Here is a 26066-nt window from a genome sequence, read left to right as displayed (position 1 = left end):
CTGAACAGCTTTAATGCTTTACTGGAAAATTACTAATACGTTGCATCATTCGTAGCACTGCCATTTCGAACTGCAGCCACAAACCAGAACAAACATATTGATTCCACTTCTCAGTTTGACAAGACTATTCACTGTATTGATAACACCAAGTATTTTAAAGCTCCTAAAATTACAAGATTTGGAGGCATAATAAATGTTCCTATTTGCCCCCTTTTTATTTTTGAACCTTGAGTCATCTGCTGAAGCTCTTTACTACAACTATGAAAAACAAAACCATGCTTCCCTCCGCCCCACATGGAAACCCAGAAACTCTCAATCCCTCATTTCAGGTGCTACGGCTGCAAAATGTAAAGCAAGTAACAAGATCAACTCTAAAATCACAGAGGTTAAGATGTCTGTTGGAAGGAGGGGAAAAGTGTAAAATTTGCTTTTTTTTTCTTCCCATTTGTCAAAGACAACATCTCTTTGGATTACATTCTGAAGAAAATTTTTTTTTTTCCTTCAACCATTGATGGGTAGTTTATTTTTGTTTTTTCTTTTTAAAGAGAACAGAAAATTAATTTCTAAAAAAAAATTTATCTCATTTAGCAACCCATATTCACCACGGAAAGTTTCCTATTTGCCACCAGTTAGTGGATTTTTCCCCAAGAAAAAGGAAATTACTTTTGACAAGCTCAGTTATGAATAGTGGCTGGCTTTGCTTGGATCAGAGTTCGTAGGAAAAAGCTGTGTTCAAGGCAACCTGACTAGACTGCATTGCAATAATTCACTGTGCAGTAGGCAGCTTTGCTGAAACAATGGCACTCCATTTTCCAGAGCCCGGAACAACATATAATCAGCTAAACACCCCTCTGCTGGGGATTCTTTGGTGTCTTGGTTTTGATTTTACGTAAAGCAACTATAGTTACAAGGGATAGAGGAGCTTTGAAAATACTAGTCAACAAGAAAAAAAAAAAGAAAAGAACACTTAAAATAAAGAACAGAAAAAGCGAACCCTGCTTTTATTTCAAAGGCGCATTTCCCTGCCTTGTTCATGGGCAACATATTTTCTCAACTAACATGGAAGGTCCGCTGCTTATTCTGAAAGATGGAATTACCTTTTCATTCCAGACAGGCCCCCACCATCCCTGGGATAGCTCACGACCATGCAACATCATCAGCCAACTGGTGAGGGACACGTGAATTTCTGAATAAGGTTATTTGACATTAAATAGTCATCTTAGGAAAACAAAAAAAAGCTCATTTGAAACAGCTGACACCTCATTCTTGTTTTCTGATTTCTTTCTTTAAATAAGGTGGAATTATAAGAAAGAAAAAAAATAAATGAACGATTTCCTGGCAGTCCCATACCCTGCCTTACTTGACTGACTATAAGAAAACAATGACCAATGCCCCAAACCCCAACTCAACGTCAACAAATACAGGTTTGCAGTTTGTCACGGTCTGTTCCCTCACGTTTTCTTCTGACAACATCATCTCACCACGTTATGAACAACTGCTTTTATTTTTTCTTTTGAATTCAGGTAAAATTCACAACAAAAAGGCTGAAGGAATCAGGGTGCGCATAGCTTTCTGAAGGACTCCCTGTAACCATCAGTATCCTTCAGGTGCCTGGGTTTATTTCCATTGAGTTTCCATTTCATTATGGTGCCAAGGTGCCTTAGAGCATGTGGTTTGAATCAGTCCTCGTATCAGGGCACAGAAACCATTAGTCTTCCCAAAATTACTGCAGTAAGCAGCAAAACTTGCCAACTGCTCTTCTGATTGCAATTGCTTATCAGTCCAGCAAAGTCATCAATCTGTCTCCTCATCCTCACCGTCTGAAGCCCCTCATCCTTTCATATCCCTTTGGGGAAAAAAAATGAGAAGGGAGGACACCTAATATGAGTCTGTAGCCTCCATACTAAAAAGTTCATTTAACTGAAGCTACTAGTGTGCTGATAATCTCATAACACAACTTATACTCTTGGAAAAAAAAACTCTCTAAAAAAAAAAAACCAAAATGAAAAGCATCTGCAGCAATACCTTTTATGCCAAGATGGAAAATCTAATTTCTGGAATATCTTACACCTGAAGAGCAATCCTGTGGGAAAGCACACCAGCCACTTGCCAGGCAGGGCCAAGCAACCGGAGAGAACATCCCAATCCAGTTGCCAACAAAAACCTATGGCATTTGGTTGCTGTTTTGTAGAGACACAAATGCATATTTCTACTTCACAGGAGCATACTGAAGCAAACATAGCAAGACTAAACAGCCAACACCTATTTTTTTGGGAAAACTATTCCCCAGTTTGTACCTGTTCATTCTGTGAAAGGCTCTTTCCTTTATTTATGTGTGTTTGGTTGGTGAAGAATTACAGTCATTTTCATTTTTAAATGGAAAGAAAAAAGAGACACTACCCAGCATGCAACGCGTTGTGTTGACAGTATTGTGAACTTTAGATGCTTTAGCATTTGACACAATATTGAGTCCACAATATCGTTAACTTTCAGATGCTTTACCACCTGAAAGAAAACTCAGCAGTGACCCTTCAGCACCAGTACTTGCTGTGAGGTTGTGTGCGGAGGCAGCTGAGACACTGAGCAGTCACTGGGGAAGGCAGCAAGGCAAGAAGCTGTGGAGGTTCATCAGGCTCTGCCCAGTGGACATTCACCCTCGGCGTGGACATTCACCCCAGCTGTGTCCCAAGAGACATTCAGGGACCCCACGTGCGCCCCAGCTCCAGGGACGTGAGCCTGGATGCTGACCAGAAAGGAGCACCCTGTGCTCCAACAGGCCCCGGGGTCCATGCGGGCAGGCACAGGATTTTAGTCTGTAGCCTAGAATGAACCCTACAGACTTCAGAAGAACTAGGATAAACTAAGTCTTGAGTATGCCTGGGCACTGAATTCCCCTTTTTTTCCTGCAACATGCCATCTCTGCTTCCATGTGGTTTCAGCATAAACTACTTCAGAGTCTTAAAAATACAGAATTCACAAGTGTGACCCAGTCATTCTGCAGTCAACAGAAGAGTCCACACCACCAACAACAAAATTACATGATAGGAAAATATTTTGTTGACGACACCTAAGCCCAGGACAGACTTGGATGCTTTTATAAAAACACCGCTATCCCTCACCACGTCAGCCACGAACCACAGCCAGGCACTGCTCGTAACCCCACCACCGGGAATTCTCCCTGCCATCCACCACCTCAGAGCTTCAGCTTTGCTTTAGCTAATAAGTTTTAGAGATCCGGATTTCAGTTTATTTCACTTCGCTGGCAGTGCTGACAGCCAGAAAACTTATGTATGAACCACAAAAAGGAAAGAGGAAGGAGAATGACAGACAAGGAATAAAATGGGCTAATAAATTCAGTTTTATTCTCAGGGGTTGTCAGTTCCTGCAGGTTTTGACACCTACAGAGTGAAGTGAATATCTGACTGCTTGAAATTACATTATCACACCACAGCCTGAACACGTTCAATGCATTGGCAGTAAGGGGAGGGCTGTCTCTCTCTGCCTTTCCTCTATCAAGAGGACTAAGAGGTTCTGCAGTTTCCTTCCCCACCACACTGCCAATAAAACAGTTTTCATTTAAGGTGGTGAGAGTGTAAAGCAACCAGAAAAAGGCAACAGGTCTACTCCAAGCAAGGAGCGTACTTAGGAGAGTATTTAGTAGTTTTTCTAGGGAAGGCTACCATGATTTCATTAGACAAGACTTCAAAACATTTTTTAATTAAACATGAATATAGTACCAAACATTTAAAAAAGTCAGACTTCTAAATACACACACACACATATATATGATTACATCGTCTTTTAAAGAACAGACTATTTGGTGGTCAGTGCCCCATCTCTGTTACTTAGGCCATGTATAATCCTTTAAAAGGATTAATTTTAAAATCTATACTAACAGAAATGGAAATTGGACGCACTCTTTTCTTCTGGATGATAAAACACTGCAGTTCTAAAAATCCTTCTGTTCCAAGTTCAAACAAAATATCAATCAATAATTAGCTTTAATTGATGACTACTAAAGACTACTCTTCACCTTCACAATGCACAAAATGTGAGACTATGCACTGAACATAACATTCATAACACACAGAGATTCTCTTGTTTTCCATTCACCTGCAATGGTTACTTGCAGCTAATTATTGCCAAGTCATCACTTACTGGGAACCGTTTAAGCGTTGCCTCCTTAGATGAATCTTCCTGGTGCTTTCACATTAACAAAATACATGAGAACTGAAAACATGAATACTCAAATCGAGACTTACAAAAATTATCAAAACACCTGAAACTACTCCATCATAAAATTACTGCACATCAAAACTAAGAGACTTCTACTTTCTGGAATGCATGCACTGAAAAAAACATGTTTATACCCACTATCTTCATGATTTTCACATCTTCTGGTTTGGTACCCTTACTAATGACAATGTATAATGGTTATGGATGCATTTCATACTTTAAATGTATTCGTATCTTAGCTTTTTAAGATAAATTTAAAAATAGTCATGAGAGCGTTAACAATTAAGAGCTTCAGTGCCAGTTTGGAAATTACAAAAATTCATTTGATCGGCAGAGCTGTAAGACAACAAAACCTTAACCACTGTGGCATAAACCCAAGAACACTCAATCGCCTTGAAGTCAAGATACAACATATTTAACTGGAGATGCCTATAATGGCAACTATCTTACATAAATCACCTAGTAGTAGAATTCATTTGCAAGCATGTAATTACGAAATTTGCTTTTGAGTTACCCAGAGCAGTCACTAATTTCAGAAAATCAGTATAGGCTATGAGGAACATCTACAGTATGCCCAGGACCCTTTTCTGGGTACCCCTGAGTTTCTGGCTATGTACTTATCAGAGATTTTCTGATGAAGAGATCTTGCCTTGGTAATTAATAGCCCTTGAGGGCTACATATTTACTCTTTTTAAACTGAACAGAATAGAGTAGAGTAGGATAGAACAGAGTGGGGTAGAAGAGACTATTTCAGTTGGAATGAACCTACGACGATCATCTACAACTGCCTGAACAATTCAGGGCTGACCAAGTTAAAGCACGTTATTAAAGGCATTGTCCAAATGCCTCTTAAACACTGACACGTTTGAGGCATCGACTATCGCTCTAGGAAGCTTGTTCCAGTGTTTTAGCACCCCCTCTGTAAAGAAATGTTTCCTAAAATGTTTCCTTTTTAAACACATATAATCTTCTGTTATCCACAACAATGTCCAGCAACGACTTCCATGGCTTAATCGTATGTTGTGCAAACCATCACATCCGTCTGCTCTTTGCCAGATCCACAACTGGATCTGGCAACTGCCCTTTCCAGCTGGGATCTTCTAGGTATCACACTGAAACAGCCCACAAGCAATCATCCTTGACACAACTTTTCCATGCCTCCTGCAAATTTGTCTTCTCATATCTTTCCACTTGTCTACTACTTCCTCACCTGAAGAGTCCTAATCTTCATCATTACTCGTCTGGAAATTATTCCATCCTTTCATCATTGCTCCTACCCATTTCTGAGTATTTTCTAGTTCTTCCAAACCCATTTTGGGAACTGGTGGTCACAAATGTCAAATGAAGGAAGTCGAATGCAACCATACTACAGATTTATACACAATGAAGTTCTCTGTTTTATTCTCTGTTGCTTTTGATTTGCCTTTTTTTGACTGCTACTGAGAACCGAGCTGATGCTATAGTAGAACGATCCACCACACAATCTCATTTCTGACTGGTAACAGTCCGTTGAGAATCCAGTGTTTTCTATGTGAAATAAGGATTATCCCCAGCAAACTGCCTTTCTGCCTTCGCTGAAGGCAAGTCTGGCTTTTATCCCCGGGCTACACAAGAATGCTCCTTTCTGTTTCAACCACCAAAAATACATCTCCTGAAAATACAACAGGGACATACCCTCTTCTCTTATACAGTTTATACGGCTGTAGAAGGCCAGCATCAATACATTAGACTCCTTATTCTGTGTTTGGGATTTTCCACTCTACAAACAATAGCTTCCTATAGAGAAGCTGTAGAAAACTAGTTCCCCAGGCTACAACAAGACACAAAACCCAAAAAAGAACACAAAAGAGAACATCAAGAGCTATCTGGTGGTCATGTTCAGAAAGGCACACATAACAAACTTGTCAAAATCGCCATAAAAATAAAGATTTGTCATTCTCAACTTAATACAGCTAGGTCCTTAAATAAAAGAACATAAATTACTATATATACAAGTGTCTTAAATACCATATACTGCTTATTGGTGATGCTTAGACCCTGTAATAATGTTAAGTTTAAACAAGATTGTGGGTACTTAGCACTTGGGACTCTTCTGCTACTTGGCTTCTTGTTTCTTGTGTAGTTTCTTAACATGAGCAACAGCCAGAAATTTTCAGACTAGTACAACAATGCATGAAAAAAATACCTCACGTTTTTACATTCTGAAGCAAAATATTGTGGTTATCCTATATCCTGCCTCCACAAAAAGGAACACAATACAGAATGGTATCATTAAAATAAAAGCATGGTACTAATAAAATTCAAATCTTTTTACTTTTGCTGTTAATGTAAGTATGTACTATGAATTACATAAAATATTTTAGTGCTGCAATCCTAATCAATAGTATACTGCTTATTTACTACATGCAATTGACTCAGAGTAGTAAATGAAAACAGATTAAGGCGGCACATTTTCCTGCTCTCGTATAATTGCATAATGCTGCAATGTTTGGAATGCAAACTCCGCAGGGGAACATTAAAAAATATTGGTTTGTAAATTAAAGTCACTGAAAAGTAGATGTCATCCGTGAAAACATTTCCTTTAATATTCCATTTTATAAATTGTTTCACCAGTCCATCATCCATCTGACGCCTGAATTATCATTAACTTCGTGGTTCAATGAATTATTAATACAAAATGGGAGAATCTAAGGGAAAGATGGTGCTTTAGAGCATACACAACAGACGAAGAGTTACAAAAACGGTCTAGAAATTTCGCTGTGAAGAGTTAATGCAGTAAAAGGGAACAGCTGGAGACTATTAAAAGCACTCATTAGAGGGAAGAAGCAGCAAACTGTTCTAATTGGGTCAGCTGACAGGTGGCCGCGCTTCAGCAGAGCCCTCCCGGCAGCCCAGTCCCAGCCGCAGAGATTGATGCTACTGTGTGATCCTGGAACCAGACCTACAGCTGCAAAGCTGCGCTGCAGCTCAGGACCTCCAATGACCGATTCAAACCATCTCAGCACCGATATGTGACACAGGAGCAAAAATGACTACTGTACGTATGGGGGTAGGTTAGGGAAAACACTGAAGGTGCTTAAAACGTTTAGTCACTTAACTACAGCTCAGAACCCAGTAACTGAAAAGTGTACTTTTTTATTTATATATTAAACTCCCTAACGCCTGATATGCACCGGACAGACTTGGGCAAATCATTTTAACCCCTGCATGCCTCAGATTTCCAACCTAAACAACGTTAACCAAGTTCACCAGACCCTCCCCAAAAGTTCCAAGGTTCCATCAGCGGAGAGGTGTAGCCCCTTATGAGGTCCTCAGCAGAAAAATCCCATATAGAAATTAACCCCCCTCCACCAAACCTGCAGACAGGCAACTCTCCCACTGCCTTTTTTATACAGAAACACACTCATGAGAGTGACAGTCAGAAGGTGGAGGCATGGGCTCCACACCGTGGTCTCTCCTTTGTGGCCATGTCCCTGCCAGACTGAAAAGCTTCAAGAAACATATCTAAAGTCACGAAGGAGAAAGTTCCATGTGTTACTACTGCTGACAATCCACAATACAACTAGCCATGGCTAAATACTTCTATTATCCAGATAAAGACAGTAACTAAAACAGCTAGCTGCTGTCAGAAAACCAAGGCAACTGGTAAAAGAATATTTTTCATTGTAGATAGAGATTTGGGGATATAAATAATAAAACTGGCTAAATGTATTTGGCAAATATTCTTACGTTAATGAAAAACTACATAGTCATAACAGGAAATTCTCAAAATTCATGAATACAAAAAATTATTCTATGGAGTTTAACTGTTCAGCTTTTTCTATAATTTTGTCAGAACTTTATGAAATAACCTAAACAACATTGATTTAAATATTTGGCAAGAAAAGCCAATCTTTGTCACAGGAGAGGTCCCTATTTTAAGAAATCTGACTTTGAAGTTTCCTGACTTCCTCTGAATTTTACTTCCCTCCTTTGCAGTAATCCTAACATACTTCTTACAAATACTTAAACATTTAATTTAAAACACAAAGAGACAGATGCTCCTTTATGGGATTACTTGCATGAGTAATCTTTAGCATAACTGAGGCTGAATATTGTTAGAATATTTTTACTTTTTGCTGAGAAAAGCGTATTTATTTTCAGAGATGAAGTTGAAAGACTATGCTGAGGCTGACAGAGATGCGGTGCAAACTTAACCGCTAATTATAATGAAAATCTGAAACACCCTATAGGAAGGTGACAAGTTCTTAATTTACTGAAACAATCTTTTTTACACAAAACCTCTCTCTTCTGAAAAATTAGCTCAAAGGTGTTTAGGTCTTGTACTTGAGTGAGTTAGGAGCCATGCTATTTGTGAGCCTAACAGGGATCAGAATTGCATATAACCAGATTTCCTGCAATTTAGTCAACAATACACAGCCTGGACTGCTTCACACACTCATTTTGGCCGTAGCTGTCTTAGGAAGTATTTGTTTAGCAAGTTTTGTTGCTAAAACAAGCAATACTTGTTTTAGCAAGTATTAAGGAAAGATGGAAGACCCATACGTACCTTTCATATTTGATGTCTCACGTTGCAGTTGTAATAAATACCAGGTAATTACTAACAAACCTTCTAGAAATGACAATTTTAATACAAAGCTTTGAAATATTTATGGTCGTCCTCTCTCTTTATCAGGTACGCTTCCTACCTTCTGCACTCTCAGGCCTTAAACTAAATCATCTGGTGCATATTCTTCTTTTGCTTGGTACCAGCAGCACTCACGGCTGCACCGATAAGGGGTTACTTGCTTTATTGAAGCGTACTGACTCTAAGAACTCTAGTTCACCCTGAAACACATTCGCTATGTTGGATTTAAGTTCACTTTTGTGAATTTATCTCATCTGACAGGACCATAGGGTAGGGTGACTCTCACATGAGTGTGTGCTTGAGACTCGACCCAAGGTGCTCGCCGCCATTTCAGACCATTACCTCTCTGACATATTCCACACTAACGCGTTGCCACTATTTATTTTGGGGAAGCTTGGCACTGATCTCTGCAGGTCACTGACAGTAACTCACGCCAGCAGAGAAAGCGGTGGGCCAGGGCCAGGAGGTAGCTGATGTGGGTGGAAAGCCTCACATTGCAGCAGCTCTGCCATATCTGACTCCTGAATAAAGGGCTTGTTTTCCATCCTGGCTTTCAACTAAATTTTGGCAAACACGGACATTTAAAACAATTTACCTGACTCCTGAATGAATGGTTGTTTTCTCTGGAACAAGAGTCAAAGCCTGAAGCTCCCTTCAGAGAAAATTTCAAATGATCAGCGAACGGTGAAAATTTCTGTCTCCGTTTCTCATCTTTGCGATGTCAGCAGTTCAGATTTTCAAAGTTAAAAAAAACAGCACCCAGAGACTTCACCCCCCTTTTTTTCTTAAGGATCAGAACTGGGGGGGGGGGAATGCCTCCACTAAGGATATTACAACCCGATGGCCAAGCAGGACTTCATCAGATACAAAACATGATTTTAAAATGCTCTTTCTCCCTTCAGAGCCCGCTGTATAGAGGTGCGGAGCTCCCACTCTTTTACACAGCAGTTTCTAAGAGAAAACGCACACTGCCTTCAGCTTTTCAAGGGAGGAGGTCAGTGCTGGCAGCTATTGACCAAGATGCCAGGATGGCCTGGAAAGGTTCCCAGTAGCCCGCAACACTTTCCAAGAGATAGGAAGCCAGGAACATCATGGTTGAGAAAAGCACAATTAGCCCCTAATACCCCAGTTTCAAAAGACACCTTTCCTCAGGCAAACCTGTCTCTCCTGGTAAGAGAGAGGAGTTACATTTACAGCTTTTCTAGTCCATTTCGTAAATCTATAACTACTGTCAACCCAAAGCTTTCTCACACTCTTCAGCAATGAGCTCAACCTTGTGGAGCATTCAGCAGTTTTGTGTTTTCCTAGCTTATGATCTGAGGCATGATGGAAGAAGAAAAATAAAAGCTTCTCGTATCCTCCCCTCCACTTTCACGTATCTGCTCGCAGTCAGGCACACCTCATCCCAAATGACTTGGGTTTAATACTGTCATCAATAGAGAAACTATTTTGTATGCTACATCTAAGCTTATCCTTCAAATAGTCCCCTGTAAAAAAGCAATGCTTTATGATGAGTTTTCAATTAAAATAAAAGAAAAAAATATGAGGGAAGAATTGCAAAAGGTCTGAGGCCAGCAATCCTGCCAGCCATCAGCTAAAGGGCCACACCGGCTCATGCTCAGAGGTAAAACCGGCTGCTCGCTTTCTTCACAGCTAGATCAGGCAATTGATTTAGCAGACTTCTGAAGCTACCATTCCACAAAATCCATCAACCTGAGTTTTAAAACATATGCCAGCAGATTTCCTTGCACCACTGAGGAAAAGATTAAAATGCAGTCATGCAATATATTATGTGGTTGGATAGCCCAAGTCTTAAAAATGCTTAACATTCTGAATGAGTGGCTTTTGTTAAAATGAATTTCACTGGCGGGTGGCCTATATGTTACTGTGACAGGAGCAACCGTCCTCTTAGAGCGGCGCAAGTGACAGCCAAAGTCTGCCAAGGAGGGATGGAGGACAGACTCCAAAAATGTTTCCAGGCTTCTAACACTGAATTACCAACAGAGAAGATCAAAACAAAAAAGCATGAATAGTTGTTATGAAGGATGCTGATGGTGCCTCAGACCGACAAACTGCCTTTTGAAAAAAATGACTACTGACCTCAGATGGCCATTTTTTATTTCCTTTTCATTACAGCTTTTGTACTGATCTGTATATGTGTACTCATGTGCGTGTGCTCATAAATAATTAATTTCTCAAAGAACATCCCAACACAAACGAAAATGCAAGGTGATTTCTTTCTATTAGCTTTTAAACCAACACAAACAACAGGAATTAGATCTATTCATTTCAGTTCTGCTTGAAGTAAACTTTCACTGGCTGTACATATCACATCTTAAACTGCACAGGCAGTACTGAATTAATACCAGCTTTTACAGAGTCAGTCAGTCAGTCATGAGAGGTGCCAATCCTTGCATGTTCCACTTCAAATGAGAAGCCTAGGCACTCAGAGTGAAGTACAGACTGTACCGCTCATTTTTAACATTTTCAGAAAAGAAAACACGACAGCGCTAAGAAAATAATAATGTATTAAAAAACCCACCCCTCATTCATTTCTGCAAACGCCCCTTCCCATTCGCCGGCGGGGACCCAGGAAAACTCCATGCGCGCAGCATGCAAAGCTGTTGGGACTGCCTTCCAGCTCTGCACACCAGGAGGCCAAAACCTGCTCAGATGATGCAGGGACCTCTTTGGTATCTCTAGCCATATAGCAAACAGGAAACTCTTTGCAACGTTACTGAAATGAGTTTACATCTGTACAGCAGATGTCACTGAAGTTTAAGGCTATACATGGTTACATTGATACTCCCCCCCCCTTCGTTCATTCATAATTTATAGGCTTATCTGTTCACAGGGCTTTACATGACAAACAATAGTAGTAAAGTACAAAAGAAATCAGCACAGCCCTGTCATCCAGAAAAAACTCTGGCCCTTCTTGAATCCACCTGACATCAGCTAGGACTGAAACGTGTTGTGTGGCAGTCATTCAGAGCCATGCTCTTCATGGCTCCTCCACATCCTGTACTCCACTGCCCCTCCAAAACATCCACAAAACATCCTCTCTGCTCTCCAGAAGCCACAGCCCTCTCTTGTTTTGAAGTTAGGTCTGGCCTGCTACTTCTCATAGAACACTATCAAGCTGTCCTGTCACCACCGTGTCACTGAACCTTCTTCAGGTTCAAGTGTGGCTGAAGGCGGAGTCCAATCAAACTCTATCTCCTTTATAGAGAGAGTAAGAATTAATTTGACCTTTTTGTCTTCTTACGGAGGTGCCAGTGTGCATGCAGAGATCACTAAGAAGCAAACCGACCACCTTCCTAGCTCCTGTATTTCTCATTCTCATAGAACAACTACTGCCATGGGACCTTGGTCTGTGAGCAAGGCTGACAGGCGTTATGACAGTTCAGCAGTTGTGCAAAATTAAAAATTATTACAGCTTATCCAGCATTATTGCCACCTTCTTAATCCAAAAGAAGGCAACAACACCAAACCAAGAACTGAGATCAGAGCCCTGGTATAAAGAACACTCTGCACAACTTACCAGCAAGAACATTAGGGGCTTGCACTCACTGAATTGCTCCGTTTCCCAATTTTCCTCTGGGGCTGCGCAGTTATAGACATAGTTCCAACCTAAAAATCTGTCTGAATATTCACAGTGATAAATACAGGCAAAATTATTATGCCTAACCACTATACACTGCAAATCTAACTCAGGGAAAGGACCATAATTCAACGGTGGCGATCGGGGACTTTCTGTCATCTTATACAAGATCAAACTGGATCACTGAATTCATCAGCAACACTCTACATACTAAAGCTGACCGAAGTAAGGACCAGGCAAGACAAAGACAGAGGAAAAAACACAAGACAGAAGACGCCTCAGTCTCCCACTTTTCAAGCATCCAGTTCGAACATCAGCATTACCTACTCATGCTGGGAAGTAGGTAACCAGAGCCTTTTATTTAAACATACCAGATATCTTTCCTCCTGCCTCATGCTGGGGGTACGGATCATGTGATTCTGTTCTCCTCTCCAGTCTCCAAAACGTCGAAAAAAATAATTGGATAAAAATCGATTGACAGGATCTCTAATAATATTGATGTACACTGGCTGGTCTCCTCCAAACCTGGTGGGAAGAAAAATGGGTGAATCTCATCAGAAGGTTCCACACAGGCACATCTTTCATTTGAATGTTTTCAAATTACCCTCTACAGAAGTTCAGAGCTTTTACAAGGTTAAGAGTGAAACTAAGAAGCTCACAAGTAGTTCCCAAAACTTTGTAAAAGCATGTAAGATCTCTGTAGGCTGAATGGTAAATATGGTATCTCGTTAAAAGCTACACGCGTACTACAAACATTTTAGTTTAAGACCATTTTTTTCCACTGTGTCAGTAGTTTTGCTTCTTGAGATTTGTCCTTGCTGTTTTCAGATGAAGAACCTTCTGCAGCTGAATCCGAGGATGAGCATTTTCTTCTTCTCAACACACATTTCCCACCTAGGGAAGTCATGTGAGAGCAGGCACCACCTAACACTAACTGCACCTTGCACCACCTTCACCTGTACAGTAAGCGTAGTAGCCTGCACAGGATTTTGCAACATTCAAGCATTTTTCAAACTCTTTCCTTTGGATGAACAGATATGAATGGTATTTCCACCTTTATATTTGCCGGAACTTGTGCAGATCTTCCTCCCTCACCCTCAGCCTGCACCGCTGGCTCCGGCTGCATCTGAGGTTATTTCGTGGTTATGCAATGCCTTATCCTTGTACTGCACTTCATGAAGATCTTTTCAAAAAAAGCAGCTTCAAAAAGGAAATTAAGTATCAATTTCAAGTACACACAAGCCCAAGGAAAAGGAAAGGGTAACACCAGCTGTGACCAGGCCCTGCACAAAACCAAAATGCATCACAGGTACCTGCAACTTAAAGACAAGCAGATAAACCAGAATAGCCTCGTCAGCTCCAATTTACCCTCTTGTATGCCTCCGCCTGGTGTTAACAACAAACATCCTCAGTTTAATAGGTGGGATACGAAAAGAGTAAAGGGGAAAAGGGAGCTTGAGGGGTCTGTGATTATTTTCACAGTATTGACTGGCCATTTTACATCAATACACTGCATCAGGAGAACAGGCCTAACTGGAAGAATGTAAAAACTAAAGTAGTTTACACTCTTCTGTGGACAAAATTGAAGAATGGACATTTATGCTACAGAACAGACTTACCGTCTACAAATGCTGTGAGATAAAGAATAAAATAAAACCTTTTTGGATTGAGAAGTTCATAGGATAAATTCAACTGGGAATTTACGTGATCTAAGAACACAAATTGTCTTTCTCCCTTCTGTTTCCACAATTTAGGAGAACAACTCTTACTGAAGCACTAGCTTATGTTTTATTTTTGGGAGCTTGATGATATAGCCATATTTAAGTATTTAAATGCCGTTCTGATGATTTTATGAGTCACAATTTATATATTTTCTTTTAAAATGTAAAATATTAGATTAGAAGAGAGAAAACTGAAGACACCCTTTAGATTAAAAAAAAAAATCATGTCAGCTTCTCTTCATATTTTAAGTCAGATGAATAATTGACTATGTATAATAAAAGATCAGGGCTCCTCATAAATATTAAATAGCCAGCCAAATTGTTTAAAAATATGAATTCTAGTAAAGGACAAGAGAAAAATCCCATACAATTTCAACCTGATTTTTATTCTGCATGATTCCCCAGACCACTAAATACAGTCTGCAAAGGCTTGTCTCATGAATAACTATGCATATCAGTAATCTCATTGACCTCAGTGTTGTAGGATCACTGCCATAATTTGAAATTGCACAGACAGCATAAAATTTTAAAACAGTCCAATTAAAAGGCAGATGCTCCTTGCTTCCTGATTAGTGCACAGCCCAGTTTGGACATGGGTATGCAAGGGAAGTATCCCAAATTCAGTATCCTGAATTCTTCTCTGAGCTTGTCCTTACACAGAAATAAAACCTACATTAAAAAAAGGCATTCCTGCAAATACCATAGGACAAGGAGAGCATTAAGCTTTGACAATATTTATTCAAACAGAAAGCTTTTGGTGAATGCAATGGCTGGTGGCCATGAAAACTACATTTTTCAAACAAAATTGCTGGCAAGAGGAGGTTGCACCCAAATTACTGAACACGTTATTTTCCTGCTCCGTGATGCAGATCAGCAGCAATCTAAAGACAGAAGGGAACGGAGAAGATCAAAGAAAAGGGGAAGCAATGAAGACAGCAAGAAGCAATGACAGCAGCAGCAAGTTGTCTTAAGATAGAGACAGAAAGATTACAAGATTCCAAGAAGCAAGAGAGCAGGGTTATCCTGCCCGGGTTTTGTAGAGGACGCTAAACTGAAACGCCCCACAGAAGAGAGAAAAATCAAAAGCAGGCAGCTATTAGTTATCTAGATGGAAATATTCAACACATATTATCTTTTCTGAAGTAAAAGGAGGGGCCGGATTGCGTAACTAATCCACCAAAGTGTCAAAGCCCATCCTTTTGCTGGTAAGGTCATCTCCCTGAACACGTGAACTGTAAATTTAGTACCAATAGCTCTGGGAGAAGAGGCGCATGCAAACTTGTCTGTCCCAAGAGGACAGCTGAGATGGGAGGTCACTCTTTCACAAAGACCTCCAGAGGAACTTCTCATTTCTGAAATGGAGACTGTGTCCCCCTCACTCCCCCCCAAATACACAACAGCTCAAATTTCTGCTTTCCTACACACCGTAACCAGCCTGGTCTACACCCAGCTGCACTTGCTCCACCAGGCAACAAGCAGAGAACTTTTAGAAAAATTAAGTCTGTTCTGGCTCTTATTCAAATCTGCATTTTTTTTTTAAACATAGTTCATAATGCTTCAAATTCCAACCATTTGTTTCTATGGTCCATACTGAGACTCTTTTACAGAAGCTATGCAGCACTCAACATCACACAAAAAATCCTACTGGTTAAAAATCAATAACCTTAAGCTATTTAGAGGAAAAGAAGGGAAATCAATACTCCATTTGTTCAAGTATGCGCTGCATATTTTTAGGTACCCATCAATCACTACATATTAAATATTGCTTAGCTCTTCAGAGTGAAACTTTTCAAATTAACAACACCCACATGAAAATGCTCTTGCAAACAATAACACATTGTGCTCTCATTATACATCATGTCATCTTATTTATACTCAAGTATCTATTGTGAAAGATGCAAAAAGGGACACAGTCATATTTTTGTAGGCCTGAGCAGAAGGCTTGCTTTCTCTGAGCGTGATCAAGATTGGATCCTGCAGGATAAAGGTACTTGATCATTCTCATGTCCAGCACACCACTGCAACTGGGTGGAGTGGGCCACGACACCACCACTCCAGCAGCGCGCTGAAAATGTACACACCGATCCTCTGCAGTGCTCTTCCTGATTTATTTAGTGTCTATTATTAAATCCCATTAGTTTTAACTGCTGTGTTGTGACAGGTATGTTTTTGGAGTCCTCATCAAAATAACTGGCATATTTGCAGGCTTCAATCAATGATATTTAGGTTCATTAATAATATTTTCCCCCATCCTTTTTTTAATAAAAGGGAAAAAAAAGGCCTGAGAGGTATGCCAGGTGTTGCAAGTCTGCCCCTTAGAAGAATGTTTCTGATGAATTCCAATTTTATTATTTACAAGAGCAAAATCTTTGTTCAAAACCGTTTACAAACCCTTTATAAGATGAGTTAAAAAAACCCCAAACAATACAAGAAATTAAAAAAAAAATCTGCCAAAGTGATTTGCTTGGCTGTAAAATGGAGGATCTCTCAGCACCTATTATTTTTCATTTCAATTACTTTTAAGAAACGTAAAATATAAAGGTAGTCCTGTCACTTCACTTCAGAAGGCAGCTGCGTTTCCGTTCAGCACAAAACTCTCTGCACAAGCAGAAGCAGGCTGCTTCATCCCTGCAGGCAAACCACATTCCTCCAGGAAAAGAAGACTCCCTACTTATTCTCCGTAAGGACTTTGGCTGCCTCTTACTCTTCTAATGTAAAATGTCTCCCCTTAAACAAATGAGTTGGTTGCTAGAAGTTCAATATCACGGAGGTAATCAAGAACACACAGTCACCTAATATTAATAGGGACAGGCATACTGTGTCCTTCTTAGAAAGGAAGCACGGTTTCCTTTTACAGCTTCATGGAACTGAGAATCACAGGCTGCGGGCAGAACGGCCCAGCAAGCTTTACACATCAATTCTTATGGCTTCATATGGCTTTGCGGGGACATCACGTAAAAACACTAATGTACAACTTTCACCTTTTTAGGACTTAAAATATGATGCAGTTACATCAAAATCTATCTTCTGAAAAAGGTATCTTGAAATCAAAAGTTATTAAAAAGTCTTATATTAGCATGCACTTGTGGCAAAACAACCCTATTCTGCACACAAGGCAGCAGGAACATCTCGGATGCTCCAAGAATCATTGACAACGACTAGCTGCTACGCTTTCTGCAAAGATTCCCAGAGGAGCGGGCTGAAGTTCTGCCTCCCTAGGACTACATAGTATCGTCAGCCTACAAAATCAAGGAATTTATCTTCTTGCTATTGTCTGTAGTGCCTTGCTTACAGCTTTTGCGCCTTCACTCTATGCTGTGGCCACGTTTTCAAGCTTTTCTTTGGAATTAGGAGGGGGGGAAAGAGGAAAGTGAGTTGAGACAAATCTTTTCGTTTCAAAACTGCACCTTCGGCTGGCCTGGCCTTGAATGAGACACGTGTGCGGGGATCCAAAATTCCCAGTGGCTCAAGGTTAACAGTAAAATAGTGCAAACTGGCAACACTCCACTCGTTAATTACCTTTTCTGGAGCTGTGATTTCAATAGTAAAAATTTCAGCTTCTGAAGTGATGTGTCTGGATAATGTCATTGTAAAAGTCACAACTGAGTCCTCTGGGAATTGCTTAGTAAACTGCATCAGACCAGTGAATAGCTAAAAGATTACACTAGAAAGCCTTCTATTTCTCTATTTCACTATCCTGTAAATATCCTAGAGGATATAATGTTGTATTTCTGTCAGCTTTTTACATTCACGCATGCTAAACAATGAGGGTTTTTTTTTTCCTACGCCTTTCATTATGCTGAGGATATCAAAGTAGTTTAATATATAAATTCATAATGAACAGCACCAACGCTGATACAAATCCTGTCTGGGTCTGTGTTGCCCAACCCAAGTAAAGACAACACTTGAGAAGGAAATACTAATTGCGTTTTCATTTATGTAATGCAAAGTTACAGCTAGAAACAAGTAAGAGAGAAAACATTAAGTCTCCACAGCAGCTATAGTCAAACTCTGCATTATTTAAAAATCACTTAATTCCAGATACCTTGTATTCAAGACTTCCCAAATGTCTGGCTCAGGATCTCTCTGGACCTCTGATTAACATTTCATTATAATTCAGAGATGCAAATGTTGCACATTATGTAGAGGAGCAGAAAAACTAATTACAAATGATTACAATAAATTCCCAGCAATAGCAGAACAGCTGATACAGTTCTTTGGAAAGTATTACATCAACAAACATGGTATGTAGAAAAGATATATCATCAAAATTGGATGAAACCACAGATTTGTCTGAGATAGTTATGCTCACATAAAGTCTTGGGGCTCGACTTCTTAGGAAAGTTATAATGCAAAGGATGTTGCAGTGCACTCGGTACTGCATATTCAACTTCTTTTACGAATACATTTATCAAGAGTGTCACAAATGATTCCAGCTGCCCTATGCAAATGGCTGTCACAGAGAGCTACTCAAGATAATGCTAGAAATGGCTGTAAGGAAAACAAAATACAGTAAATTCGGTATAATAAAAAAATCACTGTAACTTGGTGGTATATATCATGTATAAAATGTATAGAATATAAAAATCAATGTAACTGAAAGTGAAAATATGGCTGCCCTGTCGCAGGTGTGAAATTCTACATAATCACCACAAAATAGAGGGAACTGTGGATATCATCATGCTTGAGGCTTTGAACGTACACGATAATGCATGATTCAGAAGATAAGTGCAAAACTACCGATAACATTTTCAGATAACAAAGTTGCAAAAGGTGAGAATAATGAAAGGAGTGGTTTGCTGATAGGGAGCCACTTGAGCCACAGGGCAAGACAGACAAGCAAACATCATGCACTGCAGCACGGCAAATAAACCCCAACGCATCTAGAACCAAAAGCAGAGGATGCTCACAGGGAAGGAGCAGTTCTGGTGTCCTGGTTTGAGGTATCCTGTTGCCTAAACCACAACATCTGGCAAGGGCTTGCACGCCTCTACAGATTATCAGCAGCGTGTGAGACCTTACAGGCCAGAATAGCCCTAGTTTCCCTTTTTGCCGAGAAGCGGGAGCAGAGAAGAGCAAACACCCGTCACAGCACTGATGTGACCACGAAGAGAGTCCATTTTAAGCAAAGCACGCACAAAGTTCGCTGCAGAGTCACAAGGATGAAGACAAATGCCTTGCAATGGAAAAATGTCAAGAAGCTGAAAATCTTCAGCTTGAAAAGAAAATGAGAAGGGAAGAAAAACACAGAGAAGACCGAGAGGTGACTACACCACAGTGTGTAAGAAATTACCCATTAGAATTTACATAGGGAAAAAAAAATTGATAGAAGGAATCTTTACATAGTGGGCAAAAATGTACTTTGAGTTCCAAGGAAAAGGAGTCAATTGGATTTCTCAGAAAAATCTCACTATTTGTCACTATTTACAACCCGAGAGAACAATGCAGTATTGGAAGAATTTGCCAAAGGCAGCAAATGTTCCATTACTGGTGATTTGGAATCAAGACTTAAAATTTCCTTCTTGAAAGATGAAGGTTTTGGGTTCAAACCTAAATAGTCTGTATTGTGCATTACACAAGGGTGAGAAAGACAAGAAATGACTTGGGACTGCCACAATCCATCTTTTTGCCTGAAGGCAGGATCAGCTACGCAATTGCCACTACCAGCTCCAAAATACTCAAGTATAATCTATTCTGTTGCTTCATTGCCCTTGTTTTTCAAGCCTTTTCCTAAATATCTGATCTAGAACTCTGTTAATGCAATTTAAGACCACCACTTCTGCTACCGTTACTCATAAAGAGCCATATAGTCCCTTTATCTCTGCAGAACCTTTTAATATAAAATTCTAAAGTGTTATCACAATCCCCCCTTTCCCAGTCTTCTCTATTTTTTTTCTTTTCTCTGCCCTTTCAGTCTTTCCCCACAGGTCAATTTTTTATATCTCTGATCATTCTCTTTATTCTCTTCTGGACTCTTTCAGAGTAATCAACACCTTTCTTAAATTAAGTTATTCCTGAACTGGTAACATAATCTACAGTGTGAACGTGTGCACAGAAACCAAACAACAGTAAAAATAGGATAATTTAGGTGTTATGCCTGATCCCATCTTCGGTAATTAAATTTCAGTCAATGATGTCCATTCTGAGAATATCGTATTACCAGCTGAATGAAAGCTAAAAAGTTTATCATGCAAAGAACATGGGAAATCTTGAGAAATAGATTTTAAATAAGATAATCTTAAAAACTGTGGAAAAAATCACCATAGAGCAATGTTTTTTAAAAAAATAAACGCGAAAAAAATCCTTAGACCATACAAAGGTCAAACTGCACGTTAGATTTGTGCTTAGCCTTTCCTCAAGTCACAGTTAAAAAACATCATTACACACTCACATCATTAAAAAAATGTAGTATAAAAAAGGAAAAAAGATGTAGGAGGGATTACAGCACCATGTGGCCATTCATGAAATGTGTACTTTACAAGGCAGACCTCACATGATGGTAGAAAGTGTTTCATGATGTGTTAGCAAAAAATATAGATTATAATGAACACACATAAAGACACAGTGTTAAGGCCATGCACATAAGTTTAGCTGACATTTCCCTACTTTTAAGAGCTTACCCAGAACGTAATAATTTTCTTGTTACCATATTTTCAATGACATTTCCTAGGTGTGTAGGGTTTGTTTTTTTGGTTTTTTTTAAGGAGAAAAAATCCACAACATGAAACTACTTTAGTAGATAATCTGAGGCTGTGATCATTGTTTCAAGATGTTGATTCAAGAAGGCATTCAAAGAGCCCAATCCCTCCCACAGCTGAGCTGTACAGAATCAGTGCGCGATGACTGAACCACTGCCATACAAAGTACACTTGACTCTGCATTCAAAGGGTCATGGGCATTCAGCATCTTGTTATCCCAGCTCCACGCATTTGCCCAGCACACTATTTTCAAAAGCTAGTGGAGCACGGTTAAAACACATAATAGGCACGTCCTGCAAAACATCTACACTCTGTGTGGTATTACTTGTTCCAGAGAAAGGGAGAAACAAGAATGCTCAAGTTATTAATAAATCTGAGTGTTGTGACAAATATCCCATGACTGTGTTTTAAGTCAATAAAAACAGCATCACAGAATCACCCTGGTTTTACTGACCTCTTCCCAGTCTATAAAAAAAAATTAAAAGTGAAATTCTATTTCCAAATCAATGGACCAAAGACGCATACACAGGTTAAGTCATGGTAAAGCAAGATATTTATTTTCCATAAAAAATTGCAAATTTATCATCCAACCCTTACAAACGATCAACAAGCTAACATGCACGGCTTTCAAACACCATACTGTCAGCACAGAATGTGCTTCTGCTTTCAAATACGCAGCTTATTCACAATCTTAAAGATTTACCTCCTTTTTGTTTGTTGGACACATTTTACAGAGCCTAAGAACAGGGAATGCTGTAATGTCAAAGTACTGTGTTAAACTGTAATTTTTAGAGCTGCCTCTGCATCAGAAAAAACACAAAACTGAGAAGTAACAAAAAGCCCTGAACAATATTCAGAAACTAAGTTTAGTTTTGGGCTTATCCAGACTGAATCTCTGTCTATCTCTGCCTTCATAAAGCATGTGATTTACTGCTACCCGTAAATCAGAATTCAGATCAGAGTTGAAGGAAAGCGTCCAAACTGATCAGCACTACAGCATGTGACACTGTCTGCTGCTATCGCAGCCCGATTTACTTATTTTTATTAGCTAATGTTGGCCATTGTGTCTGTTTAAAAAAGTAATATTAAAAAAAAATAAAAATCAGTAATGCTGATACAGACTGTCTACCAAAAACGTTTTTCAAGAAAAACAAGAACTTTACACATTAACTCTGCTAATGAATAACAGAAAACCAGAAATATTTCTTCTGTTGATTCCAGGGACTAAAGGCAAGGACCTTCCCAAGCAGAAGACCCAACATATCTTTCCCTCCTCCCCCAAAACCTGTCCTCCCACATCCCTCAATGCACCAAGCAGGAGGAACACGGCAGAGCTGGGGCTGGCACCCAAGCAGGGCACAGGGAGGTGGCTGCTGGCTGTGGCCCAGCAGAAGGTCCAGCAGCTCTGTTTTGCTTGGCTTTCTCCTCAGCAGATGTACCTGCAGCACTGTGGTTGCCTCCGGGTCTCCTACCAGCCTTCCAAATTTGGTTTGAAACTGGCCCACAGGTTCAGAAATTATTTAGGAGTTAGGTGTGAGAGGAAACTGGAAAGACACACGGAACAGCTGGAGCTGCTGTACGAGTCTTACTTCCTTAGAAAATTATGCTAAAAGGAAAGCGTTGTCCCCTCCCCTCGAGCACATCCTAAATACACACCGCAGATATTAAACTGCAGCTGCAAGGAAGAAGAGGGCAGCAGCCCGACAGCACCGCGACTCCTCACATGCTAATGCTGGGTGATAATTCATCCTGGCTTCAAACAAATAAGATATAATGAACTGAATTATAAGGGCTAATTAAAATGTAAGATTAAATTGAGTCCATGCTTTATCTCTGCATCTCCCTACCACATCATAGGAAATTTTAAAGGAGATCATTCCCCAGTGGCCTATGACTACTGCAGAAATGAAAGAATTCATGGCTCCAGTGAGACATGAAAGAGCCTGTTTCTCTCTCTGGGTGGTCTTTTTAATGCTTCTCCCTCGTATGAATTTACCCTGACCTAATCAGCCAGCCTTTAAACAAGCAAAAGCCACTTACCAGTCAATGACAGAGGCGCATCTTTAGGCTTTTACGCATTCCCCAGTAACATTCTTTTACCCCAAGACAGAAGGGAGTGACCAAGCTTTCTGCTCTGCCCAAACTGGTGTCCACGAGCGCATGCTCTGAAGAGAACAGTTTGGGGAGGGAGGAAAGCTGCCTTCCTGTGTCCAAAACAGGAGTTGCACAATTCTCCCCATCCCTGACTCATCCTGACCCAAACCCATGGCCCCACCACCCCCAGTGCGTTCCTGCAAACATTCTTTCTGCCTCTCTGAAACCTTTTACACTTGGAGCACACGCTGAGCATCTTGAGTAGCTGCCCAAAGAACGTTACAGTCACTTAATTCAGCAGTAGATTACTAGGAGGTCAAGTGGGGCTTTTCCATGAACGTGAAGCTTCTTCCTGCTTCATTTTTTCTCAGGCTAAATAAATAGATGACAAGTGGCATATATGATGAAACACAGCAAAAAACCTGCAGCTACCCTGAAATAGCTTTTTGTCTCTCTGCAGGTTATTCACTGTACTGCTTGGATCTACCAACAAGACTTGCAGTCTCAGCAAATGTATCAGCATGTAATTCTTTACCTGTTTAGAGTAGAGACATTCTTTAATATTTACTTCTGATTAACGTTTTGGATGCTTTTCCCACCAACATTAATATATAAACTTCAATTCAGAAAGAGACAAAAAAATTTATCACTATTTTTACTAATTTAATGGCTCCTACAAATCTTTTTAAATACATGCACATTGACTTTGAAAAGTAAATGGAATATGACAGAGGTAAATGATAGCTGTCATCCTGGTCCTGCAATGCGCCCTTTTCGGGCGCACATCCCTGCGTGGAGGCAAACTCCTGAATTCCTGAGTTCTGCACAAGTGGAGGTGGGTGCCTCTGCCCCATGCGCTACAGACCACAGTGCAGTTATGATTGACAACTTCTAGAGCTCCTTGGGCATGTGAGAAAAAAGTTGCTTTTTCTTTTTTTTAACATAGGACAACAGATCTCAGCGTTCTGAGAAAACACATACATATCAAGTGAGATTTCCTTTTTTTATTCAAAGTATTTTCTGCTTCACGACATACACTGCAGCAGGACAGCAGCTGGTAATTTTGCACACTTCATGTCACCCATTTCTTTCCCCTTGGTTAATACACTTAAGAATAAGGAATAAAGGCCTTTCCTACAGAATGGGAAATGGCAGCCTGGTAAACAGTGACTAGGAAAGGATCTAGGAAAGACACTGGAAAAACAATTTGCCCTGGAAGCCCAGATTGCTCTGGCGCAACCACAGCTTTTGCATGGTGACTACAAAGTGGGGTTTTAGTCTACCATATAAAGCATTAGTGAAGCTGATCCAGGTCCAGAGTACAGTTCTGATGCTTCCACTTAATAAAGACTATGGAGCTACTGGAGAAATTTCAGAGAAGAGTCACAGAGTTATTAAATGGATGAGGAAAACACCTGCTGGAAGAGCGAAAGGTGTGTGGAGACAGCAGCAGCAGATAGATTCATGGGGAGAAACATCAGGAAACAAAAAAAGCATTTCATGCAATAAGCAGCAAAAGCCAGAGAAGTTCACATTAGAAATTAGCCACAATAATTTGACAGCAAAGTTGATAGACAACTGGAACCAAGTGCCCGAGGAAGTGTCAGAAGCGGTGTAACTCAATGCCCTCAAATGCAGCCTGGACGCTTTCATGGAATACTTCTGAGAAATACATTCTTTTTCCAATCAAGAGCAAGAAAATCCCATGCTGGGCTAGCCCCAGTAGCAACAGCCAGTATGAAATGAAAAAGCACCGAAACATTTACCTCTGCATATAAGAACATTTCCAAGTGGGGTTATTAAAAGAAAGCCAGGTATGGAGAGGTCAGTCCAGCATTTCGGATGAAATGAGCAGGACAATGACCCCAGAGTCATAATGAAAAGCCTCACCCACAAGTAAAGCAGAATTCAATAAACAGCACCACAAGAAACAGTCCCAAGATGAACTGGATGGAGTAGCCAACCTCCCAGCGCACTGGGCCATCTCCTAAAGCTAGCCCTAGCTGCACTGGAGAGACTGGGAATAGAACCTGCAAACCACTGGAAACAAAGCTTCTCCTGTGACAAGCGCTATGTAGAAATTCACTCACATCAAAGAAGAGCGAGAAACTTAGTTTTTTATCTTCTCTTTGAAGCTGCAATTAATTAGATTTATGTCTGTAAAAATTCAGAGAAGATTTAATGCATCCTTTTAAGATTTGCCTTTTTGTCTACCTCTTTGCACTAGTTTGGATTGAGAAAAGATGGTACTGAACTAAAAGATAAAGATGTAGGAGAGTAAAATGAGGATTCATTTACTCAGCTGAACCAGCAGGCACTCCCAAAACACTGTTCAAAAATGAGGGGAAAATGTCCCTGGCAAGCACTGAGGTCAGGATGAGGTTTTCAAGTTTTCAGAACTTTGTTCAGCAAAACTAATGGTGCCTCAGAAACATGCATGAGCTCAAATTCACCACTGAAGGCTTAGCTCACTTCCACTAGAGATTTCTTCTGGAAAGAAGATATAGCCCCTTTTTTTTCAGTTGGAAACCATCATAAGTAAATCCCGTGATGCTTTTCTGAATCATCAGAGAGCTTTAAGTGCTGACAGGTTTATAAGCAGGTGCGGGGTGCAAAGGGTAAAAATCCAAGTGATTTGTCCTTGCGGCTATTCACATCAGTGATGTTAAACAAAAGTCAAGTTTATTTTTCTTACTACTGTTTGGGAAGCTGAGAAGTACCAATAAGCAAAAGCAAAGCAGACTCACATTTTGCATGACTCTGCTTACATTTTCTCTGTTTCCCTAGTACCTTGGTTGATATGCTTTAAACGGCTTAATGCAATCCCTACAGATCTTGAAAGCCCTCAAGCAGAGAAGTGCCGGGCAAGTGGAAGAGAGTCCTTTTTTCCCAACGGTGACCTTCGAGCTTACCAAAAGGGCAGCAAAGATAACATGCCTTCTATCTCCTACCTGTCTGCCAGCTCGATACATGCAGGAGGAAGGAGAATAAAGCCTTCCTTATCCCTTCCTGCAAACAAAAGCTTGGTTTCAAAAGGTATAAAACGCCAAACGAGAAGCAAGTTTGGTCACTGGACTAATAATGCCCAG

General features: G+C 40.2%; 1 protein-coding gene across 2 annotated transcripts in view; it reads right to left on the bottom strand.

Annotated features, from left to right (window-relative positions):
• The window catches only part of UST (uronyl 2-sulfotransferase), a 163681-nt gene that overhangs the window by 48517 nt on the left and 89098 nt on the right, over positions 1–26066 (bottom strand). For both annotated transcript variants that reach the window (XM_054195681.1, XM_054195680.1), the window contains exon 5: positions 12836–12989. In XM_054195681.1, the coding sequence (XP_054051656.1) occupies positions 12836–12989 (154 nt within the window). The remainder of the gene's footprint in view (positions 1–12835; positions 12990–26066) is intronic.

The sequence above is a fragment of the Rissa tridactyla genome, chromosome 3, assembly GCF_028500815.1.
Source record: "Rissa tridactyla isolate bRisTri1 chromosome 3, bRisTri1.patW.cur.20221130, whole genome shotgun sequence".
Classification (NCBI taxonomy): Eukaryota; Metazoa; Chordata; class Aves; order Charadriiformes; family Laridae; genus Rissa; species Rissa tridactyla.
The sequence above is the reverse complement of the archived record's forward strand: the minus strand, read 5'-3'. Positions and strand labels throughout refer to the sequence as shown.